This window comes from Lissotriton vulgaris, chromosome 3_1 (genome assembly GCF_964263255.1).
Source record: "Lissotriton vulgaris chromosome 3_1, aLisVul1.2, whole genome shotgun sequence".
Taxonomy (NCBI): domain Eukaryota; kingdom Metazoa; phylum Chordata; class Amphibia; order Caudata; family Salamandridae; genus Lissotriton; species Lissotriton vulgaris.
The window spans coordinates 753,693,172-753,720,404 of NC_141689.1; the positions used below are offsets into that span (position 1 = coordinate 753,693,172).

The 27,233-nt window shown below is 43.7% G+C and overlaps 1 protein-coding gene across 3 annotated transcripts in view; it reads left to right on the forward strand.

Moving 5' to 3' along the window:
- TNFAIP8 (TNF alpha induced protein 8) overlaps positions 1 to 27,233 on the forward strand; it is a 442,557-nt gene that overhangs the window by 373,386 nt on the left and 41,938 nt on the right. The window contains exon 1 of one of the 3 annotated variants that reach the window (XM_086961069.1): positions 1,156 to 1,413. The exons of the other annotated variants lie outside the window; for them this stretch is intronic. Within the exon in view, the coding sequence (XP_086817195.1) occupies positions 1,383 to 1,413 (31 nt within the window). The 5' untranslated portion in view covers positions 1,156 to 1,382. Of the gene's footprint in view, positions 1 to 1,155; positions 1,414 to 27,233 lie in introns of those variants that run through there. 3 annotated transcript variants of the gene reach the window in all.

A 27,233-nucleotide genomic window follows, 5' to 3' on the forward strand; every position in this document is an offset into this window, starting at 1 on the left:
ATGGACTGGAGTAGAATATTGGGAGGGGGTGGAGGGCTGCTTGTGTTCAGGTACCCCGGTGGGCAGGTGCGGTATGCAGTGCCCTGGATTTAAAGTTGTGCCACTGCTGGCTGTAGTCCATTGGGGCCTGCTCATGCACGTTGGGGCCTGTTGGTGCAATGGACGCAGCAGAGTGGGCGCTGGGTGGGCCGAGTAGGCCAAGTTCAAGAGTACAGCCAAGTTCAAGAGTACAGCCAAGTTCAAGTATACGGCCAAGTTCAAGTGTACGGCCAAGTTCAAGTGTACGGCCAAGTAAAGTTTACTGCCAAGTTAACGATCAAGTGCAATGTCATGTCTAAAAGTTCTTACTGCCTGACACACGTTGATGTTGATAAACTGAGAAGCTGCGATTAACTTGATATATACCAGGAAGATAAGTTTATTATCGTAATGAACTGTGGTAAAGTACCCTGATTGATGTGAATAAAGAAAAGGCTACGCCCTTGAACAACATATACTGAGACAGAGTTCTTGGGCACAGCGGGATGGAAGGGTGACAAGAATGTGGGGAGGAATGAATGTCACGTTGTGCGCGCACTTTGATTATTGACAAAGCCTATAGCTCTGACTTATTGTAGCTGCAATGTTACTTGTTGTATTATATGTCTGGATGCAATGACAGAAGCAGCAAAATACCAGTGAGGCAGCACACTGTGGTAAGCACATATTTTAGCTTGTTTTTAGGCCACACCCTTAATTAAATCGATCACGCCTCTTTGAAAGACCCCCCAGTATTTTAAACCCACTTAAAGCCCTGGATCTAACTTCCCCCCCCCCACCCCCCCCCGTGAGAGCTGTGAGCATTATTAAAGCTGTGTGTTGTGCAAATGTCATGTACTTAGTCTACTCTGTTATATGCACACAAGGCTTAGCTATGACCAAACAAAGTCAGTGGTCTGTCAAGTAGAACAGGGAGTGACAAACAAACGTCGGCTGCTGCCTGTTGTATACTAATAAGTATAACATTATTTTTACCACCTCGTCGGTGCCGTAAAATGCACGGCGCAGCACACGTACGCTCCACCCTTCGGGTGGAAGTATGTGGCGAGGATATAACCGCGCTTTGGCGCGCACAGGGCGGCAGTGTGCTGGGCAGGCTCGCTGAGCGAGGCCGGACGGCTGTCTGTCTGCGGAGGTGTGCCTGGTGCCCGCTCTGCAGGCGGGTGCTCAGATGCGTCTCCGGGGGCGGGACCGACGCAGGCAGGAGGCGCTATTGGCGGAGTTTTGCAGAACTTTCTTCTCGCGGGCCCAGCCCTCTTCCCCTTTTCCGCCTGACAGAGGGACTCGCTCGCTCCGAGTGCAAGCCAGCTGTGCCCCCGTCTCCAGCGGCTCGCCTTGCCACGATGGGTTCCGAGGCTGAGGAGTCAAAAGAAGGTAGGATTGGGGAAACTTTTTATTCTGTAGGTCGTGAGGTTGCGATCTCCGGTTGCTGCAAAGTCGGCTCCATCCTTCGTTGTACTTTTCTGGCTTGGAAAGAAATGTCTTCACGATCTGAGCTCGTTTTACAGAGTAACCATTCAAAAGGAAAAAGGAAAAAAAAGCTGTCTCGGGCTGGGAGGCTGGGCTTTGGTTTTCTTTTGGCACTGGGACAGACCCTCGCGTTGACAGCGCTGCGTGTGCTCCTATAGGGCAGGAGTCTGCTGCTGCAGCCACATGGCACGAAAGAAGCGAGCCCGGGGGCCACAGGCACCGTCTGAGCCTGTAGAGTGAAGTCTCCTTTAACGCTTGACGTCCACGGAAGTTTATTCAATCCCTGTGGCTAGAAGCCTGGAAACTGCCTATGATCTCAGATGAATGCCCGTATTAGCCTGTAATCATACACGTCTGCTGCCTGTAGGAGCCGCATGTTGCCTGTAATACTCAGCAACTCGTAGTCGTGTGGTGACAAGCTTGGTGCCTGTAGTGATTGTGGACATGTGCTGCTTGTACCAGCTTGCTGTCTGATGGAGCTGGGGACCTGCAACAGGCCTGTGAATATGGATCACTGCTGCCTCCACTGGTCCTGTGACTAGAGCCTGTAACCTTCTCTTAGCTGCAGTGCCAAGAATAAACTGGTGACTAGCAGTCGGTTGTCTGTAACAGCCTTATGCCTGTAGACAGTTGCTGCCTGTAGTAGATTGTTATCTGGGGAAGTCTGGTGTCCTTATGTGTCCTGCTAGCTGCAGAAACCTGTTTCCTGCAGTCACCTGGCCACTGTGTACGCTTGCTACATCTAGTCACACAGGTATTAGCAATGCTAATACCTGTGTGACTAGATGTTTACGGGATGCTTGTGACTTTGTACTCATGCTACTTGGGAAAGCTGAATGACCTGAAGATGATTAATAGCCGAGAGAGCTCGACAGCAGTAGAAACCTATGGCCTGTTCTATTCTGGTGTTTATGAATCCTGCTGCCTGAAGTCACCATACGTGCCCTGTCAGCAGATATAGGGATGTGCTTAGTTCCTCCAAATAATCTGGTATCTGTTTACTATCTGTTAACTTTAGTAGCCTGGAGATCCTCCCGTTATCTGGTATCTGTTTCGATTTGCTAACTTTAGCAGCCTGGGCCCTGAAGACCTTGTTGCCTGTGGCACCCTAATGACCAAATATTGTGCTACATTTAATAGCCTGGTGGCTAAAGACACTTGTTGCCAGTAACAGCTTAACAGCTGAGGAGGCTTGTTGCCTGGTGGCTGAAGACGGTTCGGGTGAAGGAGCTCGCTGCCTTCAAACAGGCTGTGGCTTTAGAGGCCTGCTCACTTGTTTGAGTCAAGGCCGGGGGTGAAACGGAAAATCCTACTCGTTGTGTGAAAGAGGAAGCCGTTACTTGCAGGCAGACAGAAGCCAGGCGCAATTATTCTGGAATTGAGTTCTCTGCTGCCTGTTTTCTTTTTCGCCACCCGAACCCCTCTGAATATGAAGGGGGTGGGGGTCGTGGAGGGACCGGCGGAGACGGCTTCTGCAGCGCAGTGAAGTCCTTTGCTCTCTCCGTGTGGAGGCGCGGGACTAGCGCCAACAAATACACGCGCATTCATCAGCAGCTGGGTGTGATTTTTTTTTGTATCCTTTATTTTCTTTACAGTGTTCCCATACAGTCAATTGAGAGCAGAGGTGAGGGCGCAGGCTTAATTTAGGTCTGTGAAATAACTGGGGGCGGAGAAACAAAAGGTTCCTTTCATGACCTTTTGAGTAAACGAGGCAAGTTGAAGAAAGGCGTCGGATAGTTCAGCGGAACCCGAGTCCGGCACGTGAGTGTCTGAGGGCGAAGGGGCTTTATTTTTGGGAGCGAGACGCGCCGTCAGAATCACTTTTCACCCTGGACGTGGGGCTGTTTAGCTCCCCCTGGGGGATTCTGTGAAAGAAAACTGAGCGTTTGACTGCGCTGGTGAATGAATCCGAAGCAGTGTGCTGCGGCCACTTCATGCAGGTTTACTTCAGAGTCTGCAAATGCGAACCAGATGAGCGGCTGCTGCGGGCCCGGCTGTAGGGGGGAGGGGGGGGGGTGCATGTTTGCCCGTGCCCCTTGCAAGCACGTGCACACAGAGGTGGAGGGATTGAGGCGCAGGGTGGTGCACATCCCTGAAAAACTGGCCGAGCCTCGGTGGCTGTTTGGATACGGACCTTACATTCCTATGGCAACCCGCATTCCAGGCGGTACAGTAGGAGCAGCATCACATGCCAGGCAGGCCCCGCCCCCAAAGTGCTGCAAGGGCCCGAAACACGCGACATGCTGAAGAGTAGAACCCCGAACATGGCGTAACTTTCAATGGTGCAGCAGGAGCAGTGGCACCGGGACACAGAGGCCCGAGGGGCCATTGAGCTCTGAATATCGCGAATTTCACAATTCAAACATCACTCAAGGGCTCTTTTTCTTCCTTCGACTAGGACAAACCGTCTACGCCACAGATGCCAAACCCACTGCCTCCGTTATCGGAGCTTTGGTCCGTCATACACAGTTGTTAATTCGAAGCTGTATGCGATTATCTTCCAGTATACATTGCTGAGTGGGGCAACCCCTTAAATATATTGAATGCACTCACTAGTATCCAGAGTGGTCTGTGCTTAGTAGAACAGTGCCGTGCATTCAGCAGCCCCGGATATGACGTTGTGCGCACAACATCCAGTGTCACTAACCCTTGTATTAAAGGCCTGACCCTGCTCTGTAGGGATGGGGAGGAATGACGTTCCATTTCGTCATCGGTGGGCTTCCAGACAGCTGCATGGGCGTTGGACACAGGAAACCAGATTTACTTAGAATTTCCCAGGGATGCCAGGCCCCCTGGGCGAAATATTGTGTCCAGCTTGCCAGCCTCTAAGGAGGTCACGTTCTATGCTTCCAGTGGCAACCGTGGTGCCCCTATGTGTTTGGCACCCTCGGTGGCCACCCATATTATTTGCATGTCACGGTAAAGTGGCCTCGCCGCTAGCATTTTCAGATCAGTGCCCTGGACTTGTGAAAATTGCAAAGCCTTTATTGGGAATATTCGCTCCTGTTTACGCAGAAGCAAAGTGAGAACTTCTTTTGAGATGCTTTCGAAGTGCAGAGCATATTGAAAATATGCTAGAGAAAATCTGATTTATACATGCAGTAGATTTCCCCAAATGAGCTGCAGTGGGAGTCTTCATGATTGCAGCGCTACTTGAAGTGCAGCGGGGCCGTGGTGTGCTCTTGGTCTCTTCTACAATGGCAAGAACCAGCTTCAGGACGATTGGTCTCGAGAAAACTTCAGGTCGCGGAGCATCTCAGGATCCCACCAATGTCTTCTGGCTCATTCACTCCGTTTTGACATGGAGGGAAAATCTTGATTTACCCTGACCGGGCTGGAAACCAAAATCAGCCCTGCAAAAATGTTTAAAACAAGCCGCACGCTGCAGAAGGCCACAACTAGATTGGATCTGCGGGGGCATTGCTGGGTTATGCCGGGCCACCCTGCTCTGAACGCTGCCATCCAGGAAATGCCAGTGGCAGAATGCCCAGTCCGGCCCTTGGTACGGCTGTTGCATCCTTGGTATGTATGTTGGCTCACCTTTAAGATGCCCCAGGGATATTCCAGGCTGCATCAGATGCGCTCCACAGTAAGTTGAAGCAAGCACGGTAACATGTATCCGATTGTTTAGTTGTATATTTAAATGAGTTTATATAGTGCTTTAAACCAAAGCGTATTAGTAGGATTAATTATTTAAGAAAATTATGACAAACCGAAACGCTGGGAGCACTAGCTCGAAATAAATCCTGAAAGAAATCTGGTGAAAATAAAGAGGGTTAATCAAATTAAAATGTGAATTATGAGTATACTAGTAGAAGTCGTGAATTTCATGGCAGTGCTACAACAGTACAAAAAGTATTAACTTCTAATAAATGAAAGAGAATACAGAATTCAGCAGATTGAAACAGCAGACTGTAATGTCCTGTAGCTCACAGCTTTTGGCACATATTGACATTAAAGTTCTATATTTCATTCCTTGTTACCACCGTCATCTAGCGGTCTGTGACACGTGGGATGTCTAGGCAGATAGCGCAGTGGGAGAGCGATGAAGCAGTGCTGATGTCTGGGTACCACAACAGCAAGAAAAGGCCACAGTCGAAGATGGCAGGAGATTGCCCTGGTCTTCGCAGCACAAAAGTGGTGCCACAGCCTTTAGGACACTAGCCAGTCACACAGCGCACTGCAGGAGATCCCTGCATTGTAGACACTCTGGGTATTCCGCACACTCTTCAAGGCTTTTCGGCCACAGCGAGCCAGGCCCCACAGCTCAACGTCCCCGTGGTGCTCTGGAGCCATCCGGCTGGCATAGCCAAGGCCTCAACTATACTCCCAACAACAGGTGGCACAATAGCTATAGATGCACAATGCTGACAGCATCACGTGTGAGGGAGGATGGAAGGAGCCTGCAGTAGGTCACGTTGGATGGCAACGGCAAGAAGACCAAGACCCAATAAACGGGCGGGAGAAGGCTGTGTTGCCTGGATCAAAACAGTTTTCTCTTTTCCAACCTGAACATTAATCTTTAAGGAAATGTGGACTCCAACTCTTCTTTCTGTGCATGGTACAATTTAGTAAATGCCTCCAGTCCAGATGTGACTATGGTAACCTGGCACTGGTGTTCAGAAAATGTCGCAATGATCCCACAGTATCTTTGATTTCCTTCTGGCTAAACTAAGTATTAATTGTCATGGATCAGTACTTGAGGGAGCTCGATATCCTTTGAAAAGAGCTGAAAGAGATTGGTATATTTGTGGAAAAGTTTTCTTCAGTTGAGGTCCTTGCAACTCCTAATTACTGGTAGTGTGGTTTTTACATTTGTTACATTTTTGGGGTTTTTATCGCAGATATCATGAAATAGCTAACCTTCTTTTATTTACTCCTGCTCACGTTTTTGGCATCTTTCCCTTCTCAAATATGTGAACAACTCTGAAAGAATGTGGACATTTTCAGTGTAATTTTTAAGGTGAAGGATGCATTGATTTAATTCGCATTCCTTAGTAAACACAATTCAACAGACACATTGTTTATTTACCTCTAGAGAAGTTACAAAGTGATAATGGTCACAAAAAGCCAATAAGACCCAGGTTTCAAAGTAAATTTGCAGGATTATGTACGACATTTTTCGATGTGTTTATTGTAAATGGGGTGGTATTTGCTTAATCAGTCGGTAACAAGGCAATGAGTTTGCATTCACAGGGGACCAAAGCTGTCCTACTCTGACATAATGCGCCATTCTTCAAAATATGAACAAGTGATTTCTTGAGTGCCGGTTACAGTTGAAATCCTCTTAGCCGACCCATGTTTTGAGGGTCCAGACCTTACTTGCTCTTGGCCTCTGGAGGCAACAACTTGGACTGCGCCAGGGAGAGTCCGCGAGATATCTTTGAAGTAGATTTATTAGTTAACTCAACGGAAGCACAAGGGAGTTCAGACTGTTCCCCTGTAATCTTCCCCAATCCCATAAAACAGTTCACTGCAGGATTGAATTGTCAAAAACTGTTGTAAAACGTCGAGCTTGGACGAAACTTTGTGACCGCCATTCTGTATTTTAAAGTGCTAGGACGATGAGTTTAAACCTTTATGAGACGTGCACTGCAAAATGTACTGGTGCGTTGGTTCAGTGAAGAGGTCCGGTTTTTTGGTCTTATCTTAAATTAAATTTAGAAACACAGACCTTGATCAGCCCTTAGGCAATCTGAACACACTGCAATCTGGCAATGGTGACCGGGAGGATGTGTAGATAGCAGGGCCGGCTTTAGCGCTGGGGATGCCTGGTGCAACAATCTTTTTTGGTGACCCTCCTCCCTGTGACCCCTTCCTTGCATTCCCTCACTACTGCCCAGCAAAATTGCCCCTCATATATCCATATCTCCTCTTTCACATACATTTCAATGTTTTAAAGCACTGGAAATGGCTGGCTTTACTAATCCACTCAGCTATCCACATAAGATACAGATCTGTTATTTGCAGCAGGCATATTAACCCTCTGTGCTACTTTATGGCGAGTCATAACCTCCACTAGACAAAACTTCTCTCTCTCTCTCTCTCTCTCTCTCTCTCTCTCTCTCTCTCTCTCTCTCTCTCTCTCTCTCTCTCTCTCTCTCTCTCTCTCTCTCTCTCTCTCTCTCTCTCTCTCTCTCTCTCTCTCTCTCTCTCTCTCTCTCTCTCTCTCTCTCTCTCTCTCTCTCTCTCTCTCTCTCTCTCTCTCTCTCTCTCTCTCTCTTTCTTTCTTTCTTTCTTTCTTTCTTTCTTTCTTTCAGGAACAGGCAGGCAACACCCATTGGCCTCAAAGGGCTTTACCCCCCGCACCCCCCGCGTGTGTGGCAGCCTGGGATGAGACACCTCCCGGGCCGCTCACAGCCGAACCCGAGCACTTCACAGGTCTTTAAAAGACCTTGTGCATGTTGATGGGGCTTTGTTGTTGTTTCACCCCTTCTAAGAGTCCCTGGAGCTCGACTCTGCCGATTGCCTAAAGATTCAGCCCCCCCCCCCCCCGAAATTTCTTGCCCCCCCCCCCCCATGCCCCCCTCCGAAATTTGACTCTAGTTGCGCCTCTGAGCAGGAACATTCATCACAAGAGTTATCCTAACATTTTTATTGCTGCCTGAAATCTGGATGTGCAAATAACTCGGCAGCAGGTGCTTTTAAATTGCAAGTTATTGCTAAACACAGTGTCCCCCTCCTTGAGAGATAAGTGCCCCCTCTCCAGGTCAGCGCCGAGTGCGGCCGCACCATTTGCACTGTCCTAGAGCCGGCCCTGGTAGATAGATTTCAGCTGGTGTGATTTATTCAAATGTGCTGACGTGCTTTATTGTTAACAGTAAGTGATAAACAGTGTTAATGTTTTGAAATCCTGCTGCTTCAAGACCCCTCACTGCTTACAGTAATGCAAGCTAATGTACCCCAGACAAACTCAAAATGGGTGTCAGTTGTGGCGATTTTTCGTTTCTTATAAATGCTTTTTCTGAGGTGTGTATTCATGTTTAGTCATGAGTGGCTTCCGTATGTTGTCTTGCTTAGCATGTGAGATGGGTGATCCGCGAGGCATGTGCCCCTTGGTGTTCCAGTGCCAGCACAGGTACTCCAGGGATGTTGTAGGCCCTGTACTTCTAATCTACTGTTCCCCTTGTTGGTCAGGATTCGGCAGAAGTCCACTGAAGGCCAGATGATGAACATCTCATGGTTGAGGGACAGCAGAGTTGCTTGCTGTGCTGTAATATCACAAAAACACACCAAATGCATTTTGCTCAATTTTCACCTTTCAAAAAGTTTCCAGTCAATTTTTTGAAAACTAGAATGGCACAGGATTTCCCTTTCTTCTGCCTCACTTGCTTTCCTTTTTTTTGCTTTGATTTTCTTAGAGAAGGGCTACTTGCTGTTCATTTTACAAAGCATAAGCATACACCTTTCTTAGGGATTGTTGAATTGCATTTTATCTTTTGATGCCGAACTGGAGCAATTTTTGCTTCATCATCATCATTTGTAATAGAGAACTTTTATTTCTCTATGTTTTTATTCTCTTAAATAGTTTTTCTATAACTTGAGAAACATCTTAGAACTGTTGTAAGGAGGGCAGGCGTCTGGTCAAAACTCCCGACTGAAGATCAAAGGCCGAAGCCGCACCTCCTCGATACAGACGAACTCTTCGAGTGGCCATGGCTCGACTGTATATGTAGATTTCCATGGTAACGGATGAGAAGTAGTATCTTCGCTGAGTGATCCGAGAGACCCTTCCTTAGATACAAATCCTCTGATAGGAAGCCAAGTAGTTTTTGCCTTCAGACAAAAGGTCATTTGTTTTCTCTGGCACGAGTTTATCTGGGAGCTAAAGTTCAGTATTTGAGCACACATACAAATTGGGATTTACATTTTGTTTGGTTAAAAAATAACTTCACTTTGTTAACATGGTGTGGTACTCTGATTTAATAGTTAACAGTTTGCTAAAAGGTGTATAGCGTTTGATTAAAAAAGGTAAGCTTAAATCAACTTAAGCCACTGATATTTAGCCTGGATGATATTCCATTCCATCATTTTGCTCCTCACCGTGCCACTGCACATAGGTAGTTTGGACACTTAATTCCTGTATACCTCTAGACATTCACATCCTCCAACCTTAAATTGCTTAGAAATATGCGAAAGCATTTACATGCTGATTGATTACCGGTCACTACGTTTTGTCTTAACTGCTTATGCGGAAGCAGTGGTAACACCCCAGTATATGCAAAGGTGCGGCTTTGAGACAGTGGCGCTCTGTGTGTATGGAAGTCCCCAAAAATGTTTGAGGCATTAAAGTTCTTATATTAGAATGTGGATCTTGGGTGAATAACACGTGGGCAGGGGCATAGCTAACACTGGTGCAGCAGATGCCCTTTGAGCCCTTTGAGCTACGATAATTGCTGTGTTTTACCACCCAGACAGCAGTCAAATGGGCCATTTCCTTGCTTTGCACCAAGGTCCATGGTTTCCATGCCGCACGTCTGCACAGGTGTCGTCCATGTCAGGTGTACTATTGCAGGTTAGTAGTGGGCCTGCACAGATTGATGTCTCGTCGTAAGATTTTTAATATATGCATTCTCTTCCTGTGATGCTTTGTTTGTTATCATCTGAATCATTGCTGTGGATTCCCACAGATTACCTAAGATTTAATGCTTAACGTCAGGGTTGTCCAGATTAGTTCCGAGGCAAATTCCATAGCAGATTTAAAGGATACCCACACAAAAGACTTTTGCATCCAGCAAATATTAATGGTATTTATTTACATAGTTTTTGATGGCCCTGAAAATCTGGCATAAATATGGCACCTTTAGTCCTAAACTGGACATCTCTGCTTTAATTGAAGTATTCTAAAATGGCAGGCACATTTTTCTCGTATTTGTAATCCCTCCAATAAATAGTTTGCACCACATGAGGAGGAACCGACTACGGGAAATGGAAGGAAATCAGCTTTCCAAATAAGCCAGTCCATGTCAGTCAAGGAAGTCAAGGTTGATATTAGACCAGGCAAATGTAGGAAAGCCCCAGGTCGAGATGGAGTCCCAGTGGAGCTGCTCAAAGAAAATCCTGATTTATACCATCATTGGCCCACTTACTCCATCTCAGAAAGAAGGTACTATGGTGCCAATCCTTAAAAAATGGGATAGAGGTGACCCGAAGTGCTATAGGCCAATTTCCCTAATAGATGCCCCAGCTAAGATTTTGGGAAAGGAGCCTTTAGCATACCTAGAAGGATGGGCCACCACAAACCATTTCCTTTGGAGGTCCAATATGGCTTTAGACAGGCCTGGGCATGGGTAAGCATTTTCTAAATCTCCCACTCATTATTAGTAGATATACCAAGTCCGTGAAGGGCTCTTCACATCTATCGTTCATACACTTGTCCAGTGCTTTGCCAAATTCTGTGATGTGATGGGCGATATGGGGGTGGAAGAACCTCTGGTCACACTCTTCCGGAGACTGCACTGGAACACCACATTCAGCATTCGGTATGGTCCTGGAGGGGAGTGTATGTCTTCTATAGTTTTGACTGAAGGTGTTCCCCAAGGATGTCTCCTGGCCCCTTTTGATATTTCTTATTTACATAGATGGCCTAGAAGTGAATTTACTGCATAAAAAGTTGGGTTTCCCCAGAGAAGGCACCCGTTCTATTCCTCTGCTTATCTATGCAGATGATGCTGTCATTATAGCGAGGACAGCATATAGTCTGAATAAAGCTCTTGAAGCCTTTATTTATTTCATGTCTTCCCTGGATGAAAAGTAAAGATGCACCACGGTGCTGATGATCACGAAAACAGACTGCCGTGAGGAACCACGGCGTACACGCTGGAGATCCACATGCCGGTCACAAACTACTCCTCGCGTCAGGCAGTCTCATGGCAAATACAATAACTTGATCAACAGCACTGTAGTGGATCCTTACTTTTCAAGCAGTCCAGTGTTCTAGGACTGTTCCTTGGCCAGCTGGGCCTGAATTATCACTGGCGGAGCGACTACCAACATCACTTTCTCGAGTATTCAGCCATGAGGAAGTCGCTGAATTAATTTCCAGTTGCGACGAAACACGCGTTGGCTGGTTTCTTTTTGCTTAATTAAAATGGAATAAAAACCAAGACATTTTCTACCCACCAGAACAATTGACTTTTTGCTAACGACCTTACTTGAACTGTGTTGATATATTTTCGCTGTGAAATTACTTGATGTGTGCCCAGGACTTGGTTGTTCATATGGAGCTCTTGCACTTCAAAGCACGTGGGATTATTTTAACTTCCAAAAGTACTTTAAATCATCCCAGCTTAATTTTGTTTTATCCCATAGACGTATTGTGTACACAAAGCACTCATTTTTGTTTTGCTTTTAGGCTGCATCAAGCTTCATAATATTTTCTCAGGCCTTTAAATGGAAACTAAACTTGTTGGCTTTAAGAATTTTTGTTTTTCACCGTGGCTAAAACAAATGGACAGTTCTCTGCCCTCATTTCAGCTTTTCCTATTGTTCTTTAATTCAGGTTTCGGGAATTTGGGGGGTTGTTTTTACTTGGCGAGATGCACTTTTTTACGGACCTAGGTACATTTTCGCGGTCCCTTCCTATTTTCTTTTTGGGACTTTTTTTTTCTTCTGGATGTTAGTGTTTTTTTTGTTATCTTTGCTTTCTGTAAGGTATGCTGCCTTTTCTTCTTTTGTAAAAGACTATTTCACAGTTGGTTCGATTTTTCTTCTGTTTTTTCTGATCCCAAGTAACCCGGTTTCGTCTGAAGCATAACCAGAAGGTGCTGAGGTCACGTAGGCAACGCGAATGCATGGGCTGATTCAATGTTACAAGTTTACCCTCGAGTCTGCCGCACAGAAATCTCCTAAAAATATGACAAGTTTATGTAAATCGTGCCAGCTAAGGAAAAACGAAAGTGATGATGCGTTTATTTCCACTCCCGATGAGGACTCCTTAGATAATGAGCCTCTCGGAGATACTTTACCTCTAGTTGCAGATTTTTTTAAGTAGACTCTCTTTGAAGAAAAAGATACACTTTCAACCTAAAATAGCAATTTCCTCTTCATCTTACACAGAAAAAATTAATTTCTCTGCTACAATTGAATGTGCATGATACAAAGTCAAAAACACTTTCTGAGCCCTAGTCTCTATCACACTTTTGCAAACCGATTCAGTCTATTTCTGGTAAAATCCTTCAATGCCTGTTGATGGCACAGGTTCTTTGTTGGGTCAACAGAGTGAGCACCAAGATATCAAGTACCCCATCTAGTTTTCCATCAACCCCAAGTATTTAGTACCAAAAGCTTTGAGGTCAGTCAGTCTTCTTTCGAAGGTGTTGAAGAATCATTCTGTATTCTTGAAGGATCCAAAGAAGTGCGCTAGAACTACTCAGCAATCTAGGGAGTCACTGCAGAAAGGTTCGTCTGAAAGGAACACTTCACAAAAGAGAGCTTCCTGTTTGGACACTTGTGCTAGCAGGCGGATTTGTCCTCAATAATCTGACGGTTGCTTATTTTTACTTGAGTAAGTGTGAAGCACAGGCGGATGTTTAGGGGCAAGCATCATCAAATCAGCATTTTACGGTTGTGATTCAAATTTGTTCTAGTGCCCAGTTTTACTAGATTAGCCACTATACAGAAAGGAATTTTATTTATTTCACTTCCTGAATAAAAGACTTATGTGAGATCTGTCCTTATAGTTTTGATTATTCTGAGAATTGAATAACATTTCGTTTTGCGGCATGAATATTTTCTGAATTCAGATGCTGTGTGTTATGTTGCCATCTAGTGATTGGGTCTTGAAATGTCTCCTTTCTGGTCCTTTTTAGGTCTTAATTACTAGAGAGCGTATGTGTAGTTTGTTTCAAGAAGTATTGTTAGCTGCTTTGGGTGTAGAGCCCGCCCATTGCTTACCATTGGTTGGCTTCATTGTCATTTACTGCTTCTTATTCAATAGTGTGTATGAGATTTCCTTCCTATTCTTGTGTTTGTCCCTTCCCTGGAGCACAAACTCATTACATATGTCCTTCCACTGCTTCCTTTTAGTGCGCTATTTTCTTGTTTTTGTTTAAGCAATCTATGAGACTGGGCGCGTTTTCCAGCTGTCTGTCTTGTGTACTTCTCCTCCTTTGCTGCGCTCATGTTGCTCTTTTATTGCCTGTGCACTTCCCCCCCCCACCCTCCTCCATGATTCTCTCATGTAATTATGCCCACTGCATTGCTTCTTTGCCTGTGTCCTTCTCTGCACCAGGTCAGCACTGTGCTCTATCTCATCCATTTGTTCATCCCAATTTTCCTTTCTCTGTTTGCTTCCAGCACCCACTGTGTTCTTTTCCTCCACTCATGCCCTCTATGTTGCCTCCCACAACCTACATTCATCTGAACTGCCTCCCCAGGTGTCTGTGAATCTACATCCCAGCCATGTTGCTTCCCCCAGCCATGCAATTTTGTTTTTCTTGCTAATCCCACTTGGATCAGCAAATAAAATGACAAAAGCATGTGCATCATATTGTAGGACAGTGCCTACCTAATGAGGCATCTCACCACATTTTTTTAAAAGCCATGCTGCACAGCCTGGCAAAAACAATTTTCAAAGTGATAGGTCCCAAAGGCGAGAGTTGTTGGCTTTACTAATGCTTGTTTTTATGTGGACTTCATCTATTAGGCTAAGTTTTGATATAAGTGCATAGTACCAAGGATGAATTACATGAAGGGCCAAAAACCTAAGTGGTTATAATAATAACCAAAAAGTCTGACTTTATCCGTGGTATGGAAAGCAAGAACTACAGCCATCCCAGTACTGCAATACATCAACATACTGGGCAGCTGCCTCTTAGCTTGAGATTTGCCACATTTCTTCATTCATCCTATGGTAATATTTAACCATAAGAACCTTCAGGTTTCAAGAGATGGATCTTCAGTATTGCTTTAAAGTCTTGTAGAACAACCATGATCCTGTGTAGGCTGTGATTCTTGATCAACATGAAGAAGGCGTCCCTTTCCCACCGCTGGCTCGACTTCCAGGGAGAGGATTTTAATAGATTGTTAGTATGTCCCTAGAAAGAAGCATCTCGCCTCTCTGTCTGTTCTCGTCCTGCCCCAGAATTTGTTGTAATCTCGATACTAGCATGCTGTAGGAGGGGTGGAATTGGAGTTGAAGACCTTGCATGTATACTGAGTGGATAAAACTGGGTAAAATGATTCCTTGGGAAGCAGTTTACGCATATCAGTATTTTGAGAAACTAAGAATGAATTTGAAAACCTCACGATTTTTTAAAGATGAGATTTGGTGCAAATGTATCGAATAATTGCAAACAGCCTCTGATGTTGCTGAGGATCTCCATGGTAAGTGACACATCTGACCACCAGCTTCCTTGTCTGTCAATAAATACCGACACACATGAGATTCAGAAACCGCACAGCAAGCTAGGTCAAAGTTGGTGTATATTTTTAAATTACCATCCCAGAACGTTTGGTTTATTTCTTCAACAAAGTGATTTGCCAGTCATATCGCGAAGGAGGGGCACTTGGGAAATACTTTTCCAAGATGGCCGTTCTTGTGACTATTGAATCCCTGCTAAAAGTTACAGATTTACAGTCTTCCACTGCAATAATACATCAAAGTAGAGCCTCTAATGGCAGATGATGGAAGTTCTAAATGTCTGTTGATAGAATAGTGTCATTGTGTCGTTGGAGGTGGATGTAAATATTGACGTTGAAGTTCTAAAGCATCTCCTTGGTCCTTCTCCACCTTGCTTCCACTGCAGGGATAGGTAAGATATTAACTCACTGCCTTCCTGTGTCCCCCTACCCTCTGCTCCCTGGGTCTCTGCCTCTTTCAGAGCAACAACAAATTAATGGCAGATAGACTTATCATTTCAGAGGTAAAAGTAATTACATTTTAGTGTCGGAACTGGGAAGTTACTGTTTTAGAAGGACTGCGCTTGTATTGAATCATTTTAGATGTGTGGACTAGTTTGTAGGGCACTTAATGTCAACTCGAAACAAACCGTTTTTAGGTTGAGCCTGGGCAGCGCATGCGCTGCTCTGCGAAGCAAGCTGTGTTCTGGTATGGACTGGAAGCTTCGCCCATATTTTTCATTGGCTTGTGTCATTATCCTTGGTGAATACTGGCTTCTAATTCGTTAATAGGCTTGTTAGTCCCTCCTTAGTACCACCGCCCTGCTTCATTTGTAACCTCCCATCAGGACATCCCCTTGTAAATGTGTTGGTGCTCTGTAGTTTTTAATTACAGCCTCTGAGCACTATTTTGTTGAATGCTTTTCACCATGCTCTCTAGTAAGGCTTTATTTCTTTTTTCCTATAGCATGGCACCCACACTGGCGGCCGCACGTTTGGTTTATTTGCGGCCGCTTTGCCGCACTGAATACAACTGCATGTTTTTTTAATTTAACTTTTGTTTGTAAAAGCTCCCCATGCCGCACTTTCACGTTAATGGCAGCCGCGCCCCTTTCTTTAGACGAGCCGCGTCTAAGGAAAGTGGCGCTGCCACCATTAAACTGAAAGTGCAGCATGGGACACTTTTGCAAACAACCATTTGCAATGCAATAGGTCTCGCATTTTCGAGAGTTTCGTAAATGCGAGACCTATAACATTGCAAATGCTTGTTCACTTTATATTGAAGACCAAAGTGCTCTGTGTCTACATAGGAGACTAGGTATATATATATATATGTGTGGTGTGGCTGTAATCCTTTTTCTTTAAATTACTGTAAGCTTTGTTGCTTGTGGCACTTGTAGGATGCACCATTAGAATTTTTCATAGTTTCCATGTGTGAGATAGCGCTCATTTTTCTGAGCTCAGAGTTCTGGGTTCATGAGAGGGCAGCGGCCATTGCAGGCCATAGGTTTACTAGAAAGGAGGTATTTGTAAAACTCTACTGCTGTTGAATCCCATACATTTGAGCCTGAAGCCCGTTTTGAAATAACCGGAGGAACCGGTCAGATTCGACAGAACTCGCCTGTGGCCGAGGCCTAGTTCGGTGTGACAAAGTGCTGGAAATAAACCTGGAGGCAGACACATTTTATTTCTGTTGGCACCCTGTGTTTGTTCTCGGAGGGCCATTTGATCAAGCTTTGATTGGACTGATAACATGAATGTTAAGGCTTTTAATTGCTGGGATCTAAAGTGCCCGGACAACAGAGCAAGAATGTGGCCGCCTGCAGGTGACCGGCAGGGTCGGACCAGGACACAACATAGGGCCGGGCAACAAAATAAAACTGACCCCCATTAGCGAATCGGACAGCTAAAAAAGTGACCAATGTTACGCTGAATAGATGTTTTGCAAGGTACGGCCGACTGCCTGCATTTGTGTTTGCTGCCGGCAATGATTATGGTAATATCCGAGAAATCCGCATTAAATATTTCAGCCCACCAGACTGTAAAATCGGCCCACTAGACCGAAAATTAGGTCCACAAATAGCCAAAAAAAGACACACGTACTGACCTGTCAGACCGGCCTTCAGGCACTGCCGGATTGCCCTTCAGGCCACCCCGCCCTGGGGACCCTCTTCAATATTTGTTCATTTTGGTTTTGTGATTTGTTGTGTTTTAAGTTGAATCGCGTGGTGTCGTTTGGTTCCGTCCTACGGCTGTTTCGATGGTCGGTGAATGCATTGTAATGCCGTGTGGTGTGTATCTCTTTTTATGGATTTGTATGGAGTCTAATCAAAACTGTAAACCTGGTTCCAAAAAAGATATTACTTTTTTCTTTAAAAATGCTTTTTCCACCTCTTGTTTTCAAACCCCAGACTGTATTCCCCATCATAATATACTTATTTTTGTATTAATAATGTGAGTCAAGGTTGAAAGCTAATCCGACTAGACACGATTGTTGCAGAGGGCTCACATCATAAGTCACTCAATAGTCCCTCAGGCGAACAATAGTCCTGGTTAAACGAATGCAGAAATTAGGGCAGGCTACCAAGAAAAGCAGGATAATTGTGTGCAAAGCAGCACAATTTGGGAAGAAAGATCTGATTAGTGATAAACTGACCAGTGGGACCCCTGTCATTATGTTCTAAACTTTTAGGGGCATTCCTCCAAAGTGTTCCCAGATATACTTCTAAATAACTTGGATAAAACTCCATGCAAGGAATACATTGCAGCATGTATATTATGTGAGTTTAAACTCTCAAACATAACTCCATGAAAGGAATAAATAATGGTAAATCTATTTTGTGAGTTTAAACTCTCAAACATAAGTAGCAGGTTTGTTACCTGAAGTTCAGTTATGACGTTGATTTTAGAGGTGACCATTTGCTTGCATTTTCTGCCAGTTAGGTACTGTTTGGAGTACGCAGTTAAGTGCTCATTTCAAATAGTGATAACAAGAGATTTGATGCATCGGATGGACATTTAATAAAAACAAGCATTGGCAAGGCCAATACGTCAGTCTTTAAAGACGTGTTGTATGGTAATATGCTGCATTTCAAGTCAATATTATGAGAATCGATATGGATTTGTGGGGAAGCAAAGAACTTTAGAAAAATAATGGCGTAGGGTGAAAGGCAGGTGACTGTTGCAATGACAAGACATACCTAACAATCCATGTGGGTTAATGGTAGCCATCCTTCCATCTGTGCTGCTGCCAGAGAAAAACAACGTATATGATCCAGTTATCTAGGACAATTTAATAGCATTCCAATTTTAAGTCTGCGTCATGTTATGTTATATGGGTTTGTAGAGCACAACTTATCGCCCAAGGTCATCCAGGCACTGGAGCAGGTGTGTAGGTCCTCTGGTGGGGGTTAGTTAAGAGCCAGTTCTTCATTCTCTTGCGGAATTCAAGAAGCCAGATGGAGGTCTTGATTTTGTGAGGTAGGTTGTTCCATGTTTTGGGTGCTATGCAAGAGACGGCTAGACCACCCATTCTGCTTTTGCGGATTTGGTGGTGTTGTGCAAGGGAGAGTGAAGCTGAGCGTAGGAATCTGCTGGGTTGGTGAAGGTGAAGGCAGCAGTTGAGGTATGTTGGTCGTATGTTGTGCAGTACCTTGTATGCATGTGTGAGGAGTTTGAATTGGGAGCGTTGTTATATTGGCTGCCAGCGGAGTTCTGTGGAGTGTGGCGTGGGAGGTCCAGAATGAGTCTAGCTGTGGCGTTCTGGATGATTTGAAGTCGGTGGAGAAGGTGGCTGGAGATTCTAGTCGTCTAGTGACTAGGGCTTGAGTGATGGCACACCTGAAACACATGGGGATTCAATTGAAGATTTTTCTGAGGCTGTGTTGTGTGTGGAAGCAGTAGGAGCTGATTGAGTTCACCTGTGAGGCCATGCTGAGTTTGTTGTCCAAGATGATGCCCTGGTTTCTTACGTGGTTGGACTGTATAGATGTTGGACCAAGCTCTGATGGCCACCAGGTGGGGTCCCAGAGAAAATTCTTGTTCCCGAAAATCATCACTTCTTTCTTGTCTCTGTTTAGTTTCAGGCAGTTGTTTTTCATCCTTACTGCTACCAAATCATGCATTAGGTGTAGTTGGATCTGGTATGGGGCACTTGTTGTATATTGAGAGGATGAGCTGGTTGTCATCGGCATAGGAAATTATGAGATGAATGAATGAATGAATGAATGAAAAGGAATTTCTAAAGTGCATGGCTACCCGAAGGCATCCCAGCGCTGGCTAGATCTGATTACATCAGCGAGTGAAGCCATGTAAATGTTGAACAGGGTAGTGCTGAGAGATGATCCTTAAGGGACTCCGTCCTTGGACTTTGATGTGTAGGTTGGGACTCTGACACTCTGGGTTCTCCCTGTGAGGAAGCAGCATATCCATCCGAGATCTGAACCTTGAATACCTGTTCTGTGTAGTCTTTTGATGATGCTGGTGTGTGATATGGTGTTGAACACAGCAGAGAGGTGCAGCAGTATGAGGGCGGCTGTTTCACCTTGGTCCAGTAAGGTGCAGTGTCATCTGTGGCAGTGATGAGTGCTGTCTCCGTGCTGTGGTTGCTTCGAAAGCTAGACTGGGTGTGGTCAAGAAGATTGTGGAACTCTAGATGGGTGGGGAGTTGATGCTTAATTGTCTTCTCTATAACTGTAACTGGGTACTGTAGAAGGGAGATGGGGCAGAAGTTGCTCATTTCATTGGGCACTGCCAAAGGTTTCTAGAAGAGTGCCTAGACTGCAGCATCCAGTCTTCAGGGAAGGTTGCAAGAATGATTGTGTAGTTGATTATGTGGGTGAGGAATTTGCTGATTAAAGGTCCTCCTAGGTTGTAGATCTGATGTGAACAGGGGTCTGTGGCGGCCCTGGAGTGGATAGTTTTCATGTTTGAAATTACATCTTCGTAGGTGAGTATTCTCCAGTTGGTTCGGTCCGTGTCTGCATGGGCGGTGGGTCGGTTACTGATGATGTCCTGGGGTTTGGTTGTTTTTCGACGTTATAGAACTTTTCAATTTTGCTGTGGAAAAAGTTTGAGCGGTTGTCGCAGAGTTCCTAGGAGGGGGTGATGGAGTCTTCTGCGGTAGTGAACTCCTTGATGATGTCAAAGATCTCTTTGCTGCTGTTGGTGCCCCTTAAAGTTCAAGCTTAGGCAGATAGATAAGTAAACAAAATGATCACAGCTTTATTGAAAGTAAGCACTTTTTGTGGAAGCACACTTCTGTCTAATCAAAACATGTACTCCTGATTCCCAACACGTCGGCGAAGTCATAGCCCCTTTCTGGTGATGCTCACACAATTGTTTAGCGACAGCTACACTGTCAAGCCAGACCATGGTTCCGACTAAACATACTCTACCTGCAGCAGTGGAGACTGATGGTTGAGGTGATTTGGGAAAGAAATCGATCTTAAAAACACGATAGAAGATAATGATCAGTACCTACTCTCTGTCATCTATAGCAGGGGCGCAATGCAGGCCCCTGCGGTTCAGGGGCACTCCGTGGAGTAGCCGTGCGCTTCACAAATACCCAATTACTTTACATTACAGGGGTGCCCCCATCCATTCAGGGACCCCCACCCATTATGGAGGCCCCCATTGATCTTTTTACTGAATATCTGTGAGATTACGAAGCTCAGGGGTACCTCATCACATTCTGCAGGTGGGCCCCGTCAATTTGCATTACACCTTTGATCTATATAAGATATTTAATTTTGATGTTAGTATGGGCCAAGCTAGACTCTGTCAGTTTCTCCAAGCCATTATCACAGATAATGCCATCAAAGCACTGATAATCAGTTGCCTTTGCTGTGATATGCATGTTCAACTATACACGGGTTACAGATTGGCCACTGAATGCCACCAGAGGTGGCAAGCAACTTCGAGTAAGAGGTGAAAAGCAATTAGAGTACCAGATCAAACAGAATGCGCCTCAGAGGCACACATAGTGGCAACTACAAATGGTTTAGTGTTAACATCGGAAAGAAGGGCATACTAAATGCATTGGAAATTGTTCTACTTATCTGCTTTCTTTGACACTGCATGCTTTCAGTATTTTGGTTTTGTCACACTCGACCCTAAAATGCTCCTACCACCCGTCCTAACATGCTAGACAAGACGGGGTTTGATCCAGTAAGACTTCAAGGGGAATAATCATGACATAACAATAGAAGTAAAATAAACCCCCATACGCCATAAAGTCAAAACCTCAGTGTTCAAACAGCACGGAAATGTTTAATCAATCGCCTGAATAGTATCACTTTCACATTTTTCTTATGCACTCTAGTTGTGTTTGACACTTGACAATATTTACACCACATAGAGCAACACCATGCAGACAATAACACATACGCCAAACATCTTAAACACCATCACATTGCTGAAAAGTTCTTAAAGTTCTGTAAAAAAACAGACACGAATTAATAATTAATCTAAATGGCTCCTCCGTAATCCATACGTTCAATCTGTTTATGCCATTTTGAATTGTATATCATCATTCAAGAAATGGAAGAAAGCCCAGTACCGAATGAACAACTAAGTTGCTTAAAGTCTCTGGCACTCCAAGAATGCTTTTCATCTACTTGATCCCATGTATGCACGTGGTGTGCGCTAATTGTATAGCACAGACTCTGCTAAAAGGCAACAGAGAAGTTTACAGGGTCAAAGGCAAGGATGCAGCCCATGAATGATCAGAGGGGAAGTTGGGTTCTGACAGTAATGAATTAATACAGCCTTCCGAAAGCTATGCCCCCAGAACTCAGCCCTATAATTTATGTCAGCAATCAAATTTCCGCTATAAATCTTTAGTGCTGGATCCCATCAGTGGGCAGGTTTTAAGTTGGTCATTTAGATTGTGTAAAAGCAACAGGTAGAGCATCGTTTGTGGCTGTCTCAGTATTAACATTAGAATCCTTAATAAGAGGAAGACTCTTCTGCATCAGAGGCTTAAAATGTGGAAGTCAGTCCCACCAGTACTCTGGGGGCGGTGGTGGAGGAGGGGTTAAAACATCCCTCACTCAACTGTGTCTGTACTTACCCGTTAGCATGCAACCCCCACTTGTATCTGTTGTCTATCAGTCCCCCGGAAGCCAAGCGCCTAAATACCCTTTGAATAAAGTGCTGAACACCTACCAGCAGTTTTAATTGTAAATTAATCTAGCATGGTGGTCCATTTCTAAGCGGTATGCTTGCATTGTTTCCCTTCCTCAAGGTAAAATTTCCGAGCTACAGGTGAAGTTTTATTATTAGAGGAGGGTGTATGAAAAGTGGTGTATACCACCGAGAAAGCACTACAATAGTAGAAGATTACATTAATTTGAGGCAGATTGTTTTAAGTAAAATAAGGATAGATTAAACTATGTTGAAGCAGCAGGGCTACACCAGCATTTGCAGCTCCCAACATTATAATTTAGTTTTCTAATTGTATTTGGCAATAGCAGTGTAAGTTGAAGTGGGCAAAGGAGGCTCTTTGTTGAATATATAGTGTTTTGATTAGAGCTGAAACAGCTTCAAAGAAGCCATCCAGTGAATCATGTCACAATAGATCTCAAAATATAATTGAACAAACGTATGTTCTATAGTGTCATGGCTAATGCAGACTAAATAGAGAAAATAGTTTTTCTCTGAACACTGGATGGTCTCTTTAAAGTAACTTGAAACCCTCATGATAATGAAAAAACAGAACCTAAAAATAACAATGTAATGACCGGAAAGAAAACAAAAATATAGAGATTAGCTGGGGGAAAATTATAATGAAGATTCATAAGGGCAAAATAGTTATGTGGCAGGAATTTACTCAAGTAAATGTGATCGGTGGACGCAAGTCAGGTTGAGTAAGGACCGGTGCTCACCCTGGAACTAGCAAAAGAGGAAAATACTATTGCTGTTGCAAGTTGAGAGGCCCAGAGACAAAATATTCAGTGATCGAACAAGAGTTCTTAGCCTGAGTCTGGGCGGTTACAAAATTCAGGTGTTTTCTGTGGGGTAAATAGTTTATCATTTCGACAGATCATAAGCCTCTGGTTAGCATTTTAGAAGGAAAAGGCTCTGGTAAAATGTCCCCAAGATTAGCAAAATTGGTGTGCAAGTTACAGGAGTACCAGATCAAGATGGAACATATATCTGGCAGAACTAATGTTTTGGCGGACTACCTTCGGCGAGCTCCCTGTGATGATGAATCAGACTGTGATGAGATTGAGTATTATGACAATGATTTGCCGGTTGCATGCTTGCTGGACTTTAATGATTATGCTGTTAAGGGTGACAGTGCATTTGTGGAAATAAAAAAATAGATGGTCAAAGGATGGCCTCAAGAAAGGAGTCTAGACAGGGCAATGAGACCGTATTGGAAAATAAAAAAGGATGTCACTGTTGTCAGCGTAGTCATTCTATGTGGTGACACTCTGATTGCACCCATATCCTTGAGCGGACGATTGATAGCCTTAGCACATGACAAACACGTGTTAATGACAGGAACTAAGCAAAAACAAAGGCAAAGATATTGGTGGCCCTCAATGGACCTTGATGTTGACATGTTTGTCTACCATTGTTCCATATGTACCAAGGTTGATTAAACCATGACAACTTACCGGTGCCCCATGACGTTGGTGGAATTACTTGAGGGTCTCTGGATAAAAGTCGGAATCGACTTTATTGGACTAATGTATGCCTTACCTGTAGATATGCGCCATGCCAATGTTGTGAAAGATTATTCTTTAAAATGGATTGAGGTCAGATTTTTATCACAACTCACCATGTTCAAAGTGATTGAATCCCTGAAGGAATTATTTTGTAGGGAAGGCTTCGCACATCAGTCGCTGACAATGGGGTGCAGCGTGTGTCCCAAGAACTGGTTACATTCTTGAGTTGGAACGGCATAAATCATATACGGTCATCCTTATACCATCCCCAAAGCAATAGCCAGGTTGAACGGGCCAATTGCATAATCAGAGAAACCATTCAAATGGCTTTGAGGTCTCACATTCCCTTAGAACCAGGCTGTGGTCCTATCACACGACCCCACACAATACTACGCGTAAAACTCCCTTTAAGTTGCTCAGAGGTTGATTGGCCATTACACAGTTAAACAATACTGGTCATTAGCGTAGAAGAATTGGGAAAATGATAACATAAGAGAAAAAGAGATCAAAATGACAAGTTTGGTAGCTAAGCACCAAAAGCGCATGCACAACCATTACGATGGTAGAAATGCAGTTAAAAGAATGTCTGTGTGTGCTGGTGATATGGTAAGAGTGAAATATCCTAAAAAAATGAATGAGCTTGAGCAAGTATAGGGAACCAATGTGTGTGCAGAAAACTAAAGGTGCTGCTGTCTAGCTAGACAATGGTCAGTGGCAGAATGAATAAAATGTTGTCAGCATTAGGACTCTGGAACCAGTAGTTGATGGTGAAACTACTGAGAGTAATGTACCAAAGTTAGTTCATTATATCAACAACAGTGAGCTATGTAAAGCATATGATACTGGTTCTAACAGTGAAAATTCAGCAAGTGTATCTTCATCCATGACTGCATCCAATCCTAGCGGTACTGTTTTGACCAGAAGAACAATTGGTCCACCTAGCCGATTAAAAAATGACGTAGTGGACTAATTGTTGAAAAAAGGAAAAATATGTAATATTCTGTAACATCTTCCCATGCGTTGTTTAACAAAATAACCCCTGCATCTTATCTTCTCCTTTCCTCTCTGTCCACTCTTGTGAGTGCGTGGTGAATGCCGCACGCTGGTTTTAGAATGTTGAGGGTAGGTGGGAGGCGTGGTGAACGTTAACAGGCATTCTGCGAGGAATCACTTGAGAATAAAGACATGTTTGCAACAGTCTCTCGTCTCCTCGTTACTACAAATATTTGAATCAATCTCAGCCACTGCATCGCAGACCCTCTTTTTTTTTGCCCACCAAGCAATCTCACATTAGACCTAGCTATATGTAAACCAACTTCACAGCTGCATCTGGCTACCTTTCATCCTTCATTGGCTATTGCGAAGTACTGTATTCTGGCTGCAATATTAGTCTGCAGGTTTAATTTCTTCACTGAGGGCTCCTGCTTTGCCCATTTAAAGATACTGATTTCTGGCACATACAGCCTCGCCCCAATGGGCTGATATACTTTACTCCATTGCGAAGCCTAAATGCAAGGTAAAGACTTTAATGAGAGAAAAGCAGTCTCCATAGTCACATGGACTCACATAACTGCCTCTCATGTCTTGACTCCCCCTTGGGATTTAACTATTTTCTATGATTTATACCTTTCCCCTTCACTTCAATTTAAACCATTGTTGCATTGACTCTTACGGGAACACTTACAATTCTTTTAAATCTTAAGGTACATTATTTCCATTGTTTCAGTTTCCTGTGATTTTGTAGTTAGGTCATTTATATGCTATTCAACCCTGCTTTTTTATTAATAGATTCCTCTCTTAACAGTACTATATTTTGAAATGTTACCTGAAACACCCAAAAATACCCTAACAAATAATAACAATTAGTGCTCACTGAATTTATTTTTCATCGTTCTTAAATATTCATAAAACAGTTTCCATAGATACATCTTTAATCAGATTTTTTTTAGTGTTCTTTTGCTAGGGTTTTTACCTCCTTTGCGGGAATATCTTCTATATCACAGTCTCCTGTTCCCAAAGTCTGTCCCCTTTCACACATTTCCTTTTGGGTGTTTTTGTCTTTTGGAGCACACACACATGACACATGAAAAGAAACTAATGACCTACAGTGCCATTATACCTAGGACTGGCCTGAGAATCTAAAGCAGCCCTAGTAAATGTTCTAGCTCAGACACCACAACGTGCTAAATGGGTGAGTGAGTCATGAGGGGTTTAGGGTTAATCACCTACCCTCACAAAACTTTATAAAATATAGATCAAGCATTGTATTTTTACCACATTACCGATCAGCTATTTTTCTCCCTTGCAGTGAAAAAACTGTGATCCAAATACAAAACACTGCGTACACAGCAAGCAGACACATTTCCACAGTATCTAGTATGTATCACACACATACCATTCCATATACAATTATAAAATGCCAAACAGTGTAAGAATTAGTTTTTCTATCAGTATAATTGTTATTGTCTTCAAGCGTTGAGAAATGGACCCGCCTTGTTTAGTCGTAATAGTGATTTACCCTCTGTTCTTAACATTTCCATCTTTTTTCCATTTGTAGAGAAAACATTACTTGGTTTGAATTATGCTGCAGCAAACAATCAGACCACAGTGTTATTCTAAGAATGCGTACTCTAGAAGTCCCCATCCCTTGAAATTGGCCGTGTTTGCATAATATTTAACTTTCATTGTTTCACACTACTGCCAAAAGGTAATTGGTTGCAAAATATCATCATCCCATTATTGTGTTTTTCACACATCCCCCGCTAGGGTAAGCCTAGAGACGATAAATTGATTAGTCACATAAAAGGCAAATGTTTTATCAAACGGTAAAATATTAATATTTTTTTTACATTTGCAGCCACATTTCACTTATTTTCCATTAAATGTGCACTGCCATGTTGCTATTCTTCATATTCTTTGAAATTCTTAAGTAACTTTAAGTTCTGGTTTCAATCAATTGCTCGTTAGTCCTGCCAGGAATCCAATTATTGTGATGCTTTCTATAAAAAACGGACCACGAGCGATTGACACATGGCAGTTAGCTGTTACCGCCTCCTTAAAGACGCTGGATTATACACATTACTTATAAGTGTTGAAGGCCATCACTCTGTGCTCCTTCAAAGTGCTAGATCTTGCTGCCTGCTTTTTTTTTTACATCTGCGAACCACCTTAAAAGAGGGTGGATTTCAGAGTTCCCATCAGGGCACTACTTGAACGAGTAAAAAATATATCCCAACTACATTGTTAGGCTACATTATTATGACAAAATTATCATCTAGAGAGTCAGAGTTGAGGCAGTCACTCCTGTACCCCTATCAATTATTATTAAAGGGATTTTTGGGACGATAGGGACTAACTTACCACTGGCAGCTGTTCCCTGTTTTTTCACATGGAAACATTTATCTTTTTCACGTTTTCTATTAAGTCACTCTTTAGTTGTTTAATAATACATTATTATGACGGCAATACCTAGGGTTTCCGGTTGCGTCAGTGTCACATCCTTATTCCACTTCTGGGATTTTACTTAATACATCTGCCTTCTGGGAATTGTAGTCTTGGCTCAGCTCCTTTCAGTCAATTGAACTAACACACTTGAAAACAGGGATTTTTTTTTTTTTTTTTTTTTTTTTTTAAGGAAACACCAGTAATGGAAAGGTGGTGTCCTAATGACAGCAAGTCACGTGGAAACCCTGGCCATTCTGTAGGGGG